At 55.2% G+C, this 7,362-nt stretch overlaps 1 protein-coding gene across 1 annotated transcript; it reads right to left on the reverse strand.

Moving 5' to 3' along the window:
• Positions 1-1,728: 1,728 nt before the first annotated feature.
• Positions 1,729-4,597, reverse strand: PSMB10 (proteasome 20S subunit beta 10). The gene is made up of 8 exons (XM_033219750.1): positions 3,901-4,597; positions 3,603-3,690; positions 3,419-3,516; positions 3,167-3,307; positions 2,818-2,933; positions 2,650-2,708; positions 2,029-2,180; positions 1,729-1,903 (listed from the first exon to the last, which is right to left on the reverse strand). Exons 1-8 carry the CDS (start codon positions 3,954-3,956, stop codon positions 1,792-1,794), a joined length of 822 nt encoding a protein of 273 aa, XP_033075641.1. The 5' UTR covers positions 3,957-4,597; the 3' UTR covers positions 1,729-1,791.
• Between the last annotated feature and the right edge of the window lie 2,765 nt (positions 4,598-7,362).

Raw genomic sequence — 7,362 nt, forward strand, 5'->3', positions numbered from 1 at the left:
GGCCTTGGGGCTCCCATGGGCAAGCCCCTGGTGTCTGCAGCCCATTTGTTACTGAGCTGCAGGCCAAGCTTGAAGGGAGAAGACACCCTGTGTGTAGAATTCCAACAGGTGCATTGGCTGGCCTCCTTCCGGGAGTGTGAGGGCTTTAACTGATTCAAGAACAGATCAGGGCTGGGTGTGGTGGCTTACGCCTGTAATGCCAAAACTTTGGTGAGGCAGAGGTAGGAGGCTTGATTGCAGGAGTTCGAGACCAGCCTGGGCAACATGATGAAACCCTGTCTCTGCAAAAAAAAATTTTTTTTAATTAAAAAATGATCTGGGCATGGTGGTACACACCTGTAGTCCCAGCAACTGAGAAGCCTGAGGCAGGAGGGATCACTTGAGCCCTTTTCAAGGCTGCAGTGAGCCATGAGTGCACCACTACATTCCAGCCTGGGCGATGGCGCTAGACCCCGTCTCAAAAAAAGAAACCGCATCAGTCAAAAAATGAGATGAATTGGCCAGGCGCAGTGGCTCACGCCTGTAGTCCCAGCACTTTGGGAGGCCGAGACGGGCGGATCACGAGGTCAGGAGATTGAGACCATCCTGGCTAACACAGTGAAACCCCGTCTTTACTAAAAATACAAAAAATAGCTGGGCGTGGTGGTGGGCGCCTATAGTCCCAGCTACTCAGGAGGCTGAGGCAGGAGAATGGCGTGAACCCGGGAGGCAGAGCTTGCAGTGAGCCGAGATCACACCACTGCACTCCAGCCTCGGTGACAGAGCGAAACTGTCTTAAAAAAAAAAAAAGATGAATTAATGGATAGAGAGATGGATAGATGATAAAGCAAATATAACAAAATACTATCAGGTCTAGGGTGACCTGACAGGGTATGGGTATTCAATATACAACTCTACTTTTCTGTTACATTTACAAACATTCATAATAGAATGTTGGGGTTCAGGGAGCAGTTAGCGGCCGAGGGATGTCCAGCCTGGCAGAGACCCTCCCTGAAGCCTGGGCCGACTCTCCCTGACAGTTCTGAAGCTGCAGTGGAGTTCATCTGTTCTCACTAAGGGCAGGATGCTCTTGCTGGCACCCAGCAGCCAGGCCTGAGACTCAGCAGGGGCCCAGCAAAGGTTTGTTGGAGAAATGTGTCCTCTCTCCCCATGTGAGTCCTGTGAGCCTTATTAATCCGGAAAACTTGGAGTCACAAGCCCAGCATGTGCAGACAGAAGCCAAGCTTCATGTGAGCAGTGCAGGCATGCCTCGCCATCTGAGGGGTGTCACCGGTAAAGATGTGAGGTTGAGAAGTGCTTGGTGAGAACTTGCCTTGGAGTCAGGGAGTGGCTCCTCTTGTCAGCACTTTAGCCCTCAGTGAGGCCTTACTGAAAGGTATGAGCTTTGTCCTGGGCCACTGAGGAGCCATGGAAAGTCCCTAGGAGGGGTCATGGGGTCTTTTGTGTTTTACAAGTCTCCAGTGGACTACAGGGCAAGAGCAAGGCAGTGGAGTGGTGGGGGAGCCTCCAAGGTGTGGAGTCAGAAGGAAGGTTTGGATGGAGATCAAGCCTGCAATGCTGGCCAGGGCTGGGGTTCTGGAGTTGTAGGTGCCTGAGGTGATGGGTGAAGAGCATCTCTTAGGCCAGACACTAGAGCTATGGGAAGTAATGGTCCCTGCAGGGACGCCTTAGCTACAGGGCCCTGCTGGCTGCCTGCCCACCCTACTCCACTCAAGAATGACACAGCCATCTGTTTAACTGTTATTTTCTGGGTTTATTCCCCCTTGTTCAAGCTCTAAGCCTCAACCTATTTTACTCCACCTCCATAGCCTGCACAGTTTCCTCCACTAGCTCCAGGGTTAGTGGCTTCACGGTTTGGGTCAGGACAGCTGTGGTTCCAGGCACAAAGTGGTAGCGGCCAGACCTGGGAGAGAGGAGGGACGGCCTCTGAACATGGGCCTGTCATGTGGCCCATCCCCTTCTTGCAGCCCTCTATCTCCCCTGCTACAGCCCCACACATCCCTGTGGTACCCCATCTCCAGCACTCACCTCTTCACGGGCTCTGTGGGCGAGCTCAGTGTCCGCAGCAGCTTGGCACCCGTCTTCGTGATTACACATGCGTCCACATTGCCCCCGGAACCCAGGTCACCCAAGATTCCGGCGGTGATGGCTTCCACCAGCAGCCCCTGAGCGGCCTCTAGCTGCGGTGATGAGTGTGTGAGGCCTGATGGGCCCCCTGCTGTTAACTTAGGCTACAGCCTGGGGACTTGCCTGTCCACTCACCCAATCTGGTCTTGCACCCCAAATCCCCACTGTGTTTCTCCCTCTGAGCCTTAGCCACCTCTGAGGCAATATCACCTGCTTCCATCCCACCCCAAACAAAATCTAGGCTCCAGACGTTGATATAAGTGGGACCCTACTGGTCCTTCCCTCCGCCCTCGGCTCCAAAAGATCCTCTGTGAGCTTCGACTTCTCCCAACCGTCCAGGCTTTGGTATTGGACGGTGTTGTGCCAGGACCGCACTTCTCTGCCCTTACTCCACTCACCTTTCAGTGGTCACCTCCTCCAAGCCTTCCCCCACCTCCAGACCGGGGCAGGGTCCTGTGCTCCCCCAGCTCCCGGGTGCACATCCCACCAGCGACCACATAGTCGGGGACAGAGGCCACTCACCGTCATGTTCGGCTGGAACCGGTCTTCTAGCACCGCCAGGGCCTCGCCCTGGCCAGAGCCTGAAGGCAGGAGAACCATCTGAAGTCAACCGCTGCCACCCCGTTTGGAGTACAACCGTGAGGCCAAGGTCACGGGCAGGGTTCGAGGAGAAGGGACAGAAGTGCTCACCCAGGGCTGTGAAGGGCAGACGGCTGTAGGAGCCATGGGGATGCACGCCGTAGAGCTGCGGTCCAGTCAGGTCTATGCCGCCCACGATCAGTGATGCACCCACGTGGCCCCGGTACCTGCTCGAGAATGGGCGGGGTCGGTCACAAGCGGGGGCCTAGGCCCCGCCCCTCTATGCCCCCGCCCTTAGGTGCTATCCCCGCCCCTTCCTGTGATCTGGCGCCCGATGACTGACATAGCCTTTTCCGATAGCCCAGCTTCTCTTGGGCCGGCCTCTTCCGGTCACCTGGCCCGTCGCGGCCCCGCCCCCGCAACGACCCCTCCCGGGATCCTGTTAGCCCCGTCCCCGCACCGGAAGAGCGTCTGGCACAGGACACGAGTGACCGTGGCCACGCGGGGCTCTCGGCCCGTGGATAGCGCGTGTAGCTCCATCTTGGACGCCACCATCCTTGTGGTCATCTCGGCGTCAGCGGCTACTCCAGCCCCACAGCAGCTGAGGGAAAAGGGAGGATCGGTGTGGGCAGGGCTGGCACGCGCCGGGACCGGAGTGGGAACGAGGGGGCTGTTCTCTTTTGCATGAGGGAACTGGGCTGGGGAGTCTCACTAGATTTTGGGGGCGATGAAGTGGATCTTCTCACAGCTCTTGTCCGCCACGACCGAATCGTTAGTGGCTCGCGTGTCGGCGCCCAGAATGACTCCGTCCTGAGGAGAGGGAGGGACCGCAGCCTCAGTGCCTGCTCGATAGTCCCGGCTCCGCTCCAGCTCCCCTGTCCCTCTCCGCTGCTCACTTGGAACACAAGGCCGGCGATGGTTGTCCCGGTCTTGCGTGCATGAGGGACCTTGAGCCCCGGGAGGACGCGTTCCAAGGATGCATTTCTAGAAACGGAGGAGGGCGCCCAGGTTTCGGCTCTGCTTCCAGGACCCCTGTTGCTTCCCCTAACTTGGTCCCCGTCTCCTTCATCTTCCGGGGTAAGCCTGGAACCCAAGTCGCCCAACACATCCTCCCCCACCCCCAGCCAGGAAAAAAGGCCACGACCAAGCAGAGGTGACTCAGGAGTGATCGTCCCCTCCCCAGCCCCGCTTCACCTTTGGCAGTTCTCGAAGGAGAAGCCCCCTCGGGGCTCCAGGGCTGGCTTCAGCATCTTGGGGCAGGCAGAGCGGATTAGGAGTCGCGGGTGGATGGGTCGGTCAGACAAGTGGGGCCAGTGAGGAACTAAAAAGTCCTCTGCTAGGCTCCACGTCTGTCCTTCCTGCTTTCGCTTTCGCCTTTACCCTTCAAAGGCCCGTGGCGGTTTTCTGCATCTTGTCTTTCACTTTCGGCTTCACTGGTGGCTCTGAGCATTTGGGGAACCGGGGGATGTCCCTTGCTGTGCCCTCTGTGCTGCTCACAGGGTCCTCTGTTGGATAGAGGTTCAAATCTCTTCCCTTCTGGACATTGTTCAGGTCCTCTTCCCCCTCCATCTGAGCCCCCTGCTCTTACCCTAGCCCCAACTCTGACCTCCAGTCCCAGCATAATAAAGCTCTCAGAGCCTTGGGCAAGTCTGCATTGTTGCTGGCCACCCAGTAGCATCAGGCATGGCTGACTTTTGTTCCTTGTCACCTTTCTTCCAACTCTTGCCTCTTTTGTTGCCTTCATTCCTCTGCGAAACCTCAAACACAGGCTCAGTCCTCAGCCTCAGGGACCCTGGTCTTTCCATCTTCCGTCTCAGGTGACATCTTCCCCCTCTAAAGAGGGGCACCATGGGTGCTGGGTTCCACTCATGGCCAAGCCTTGTGATTTCACCTCCCCATTGACCTCTTGTCTGCACACATCTTTCTCCTAGCACTTCTCGTCTCAGCTAGCAACCTCTCCCACCTGGACATTGCACTGGCCTCCCTGATTACCTTGCGATTCTTGCCCCCTACCTCAGGCTACACCTTATCCTGCAGAGAGCGGGTCTTTCTGAATTGGAAATCTAGTCACACTCTTTCTCTGGTTTAAACCCTTCAGCAATCTGGGCCTGGTGGCTCACACCTGTAATCCCAGCACTTTGGAAGCCCGGGAGTTCGAGGCTGCAGTGAGTATGGATCATGCCATTGCACTCCAGCCTGGGCAACAGACCCCATCTCAAAAGGGGAAAAAAAAAAGACTTGGGTTTGAGCCTAAGAGCAGCACGCAGCTGCCAAAGGGTTTACTTTTTTTTTTTTTTTTTTGAGACGGGGTCTTACTCTGTTGCCCAGGCTGGAGTACAGTGGTGCAATCTCAGTTCACTGGAACCTCTGCCTCCCAGGCATAAGCACTCTTCCACGTCAGCCTCCTGAATAGGCCAGGCACACACCACCATGCCTGGCTAACTTTTTGTATTTTTTTTTTTTTTTTTTGGTGGAGATGGGGTTTCACCATGTTGCCCAGGTTGGTCTTGAATTCCTGAGCTCAGGCGATCCACCCTCCTTAGTCTCCCAAAGTGCTTGGCTTACAACCATGAACCACCGTGGTTGGTTGTGCCTGGCCTATTTTACTTTTTTTTTTTTTTGACACAAGGTCTTGCTGTTGCGCAGGCTGGAGTGCCATGGTACCATCTCGGCTCACTGCAACCTCTGCCTTCCAGGTTCAAGCAATCCTCCCACCTCAGCCTCCCTAGAAGATTTGACTACAGGTGTGGCGACGCCTGACTGATGTAAAATTTTTTTTTTTTTTTTTGAGATGGAGTTTTGCTCTTCTTGCCCAGGCTGGAGTGCAATGGCGTGATCTCGGCTCACCACAACCTCCGCGTCTCGGGTTCAAACGATTCTCCTGCCTCAGCCTCCTGAGTAGCTGGGATTACAGGCATGCGCTACCATGCCTGGCTAATTTTGTTTGTTTGTTTGTTTGTTTTGAGACAGAGTCTCGCTCTGTCGCCCAGGCTGGAGCGCAGTGGCCGGTTCTCAGCTCACTGCAAACTCCGCCTCCCGGGTTTATGCCATTCTCCTGCCTCAGCCTCCGAGTAGCTGGGACTATAGGCGCCCGCCACCTCGCCCGGCTAGTTTTTTGTATTTTTTAGTAGAGACGGGGTTTCGCCGTGTTAGCCAGGATGGTCTCGATCTCCTGACCTCGTGATCCGCCCGTCTCAGCCTCCCAAAGTGCTGGGATTACAGGCTTGAGCCACCACGCCCGGCCTAATTTTGTATTTTTAGTAGAGACGGGGTTTCTCCATGTTGGTCAGGCTGGTCTCAAACTTCCGACCTCAAGTGATCCGCCTGCCTTGGCCTCCCAAAGTGCTGGGATTACAGGCATGAGCCACCACGCCCGCCTAATTTTAAAAATTTTTTGGCCAGGCGCGGTGGCTCAAGCCTGTAATCCCAGCACTTTGGGAGGACGAGACGGGTGGATCACGAGGTCAGGAGATCGAGACCATCCTGGCTAATACGGTGAAACCCCGTCTCTACTAAAAAATACAAAAAACTAGCCAGGCGTGGTGGCGGGCACCTGTAGTCCCAGCTACTTGGGAGGCTGAGGCAGGAGAATGGCGTGAACCTGGGAGGCGGAGCTTGCAGTGAGCTGAGATCCAGCCACTGCACTCCAGCCCGGGCGGCAGAGTGAGACTCCATCTCAAAAAAAAAAAAAAAAAAAATTTTGTAGAGATGAGGGCTCACTATATTGCCCAGGCTGGTCTCGAACTCCTGGGCTCAATCAAGTCAAACCCAAGTCTTTACAGTGGCCCATTACTCTTCTTGTCCCTCTGACTTCAGTATAGGCACTGCCTCCTCTGGGAGGCCTTTGCTGACCCGAAAGACTCAGCCTCTTGTGCCCCCTAAGCTTTCCTCAGAGCATTTAGCTTCATTAGTAATTAAACTTTCATTAGTGAAATGATCTGATTAATCGTTGTCATTCCCAGATTCAAATTCTAAATTTTCTTTTTTTTTTTTTTGAGATCCAGTCTCTTTTTTTTTTGAGAGTCTCACTCTGTCGCCCAGTCTGGAGTGCAATGACATGATCTCAGCTCACAGTGACCTCCACCTCCCAGGTTCAAATGATTCTCATGCCTCAGCTTCCAGAGTAGCTGGGACGACAGGCGTGCGCCACCACACCTGGCAAATGTTTTGTATTTTAGTAGAGATGGGGTTTCTACCATGTTGGCCAGGCTGGTCTCAAACTCCTGAGATCAGGTGATCCACCTGCCTCGGTCTCCCAAAGTGCTGGGATTACAGGCGTGAGCCACTGTGCCTGGCTTCTAAACTCTTGTGGCCCTGTCATTCACCCAGCACTCAAAAGGCTGTCTCACTTGCCCTTTTGGGAGCTGGGAGGGACAGCTCAAATCATCCCCTCCCTGTACTCCTCTGACAGGGTTGGTGGGTGCAGCCAGCTCCAGTCCCCACACCCAGCACTGAGGCAGGCATGGTGCACACTGCCTCAACAGCTCGACCAGGAGAGTGGACAGCTGCACATCTAGGGTGCCCACCTCAGTCCCAGGCCTCAGCAGAGCCCATCTTGCCCCACTCCGCACAGCACTGAGCCTGTGGCTAGTGATGAGTGAAACCTGGTGTGGGACTCTAGTGCCTCCCTTTAACCTGCAACATACACGTCAGGGC

The sequence above is a fragment of the Trachypithecus francoisi genome, unplaced genomic scaffold (assembly GCF_009764315.1).
Source record: "Trachypithecus francoisi isolate TF-2019V2 unplaced genomic scaffold, Tfra_2.0 Lachesis_group10, whole genome shotgun sequence".
Lineage (NCBI taxonomy): Eukaryota > Metazoa > Chordata > Mammalia > Primates > Cercopithecidae > Trachypithecus > Trachypithecus francoisi.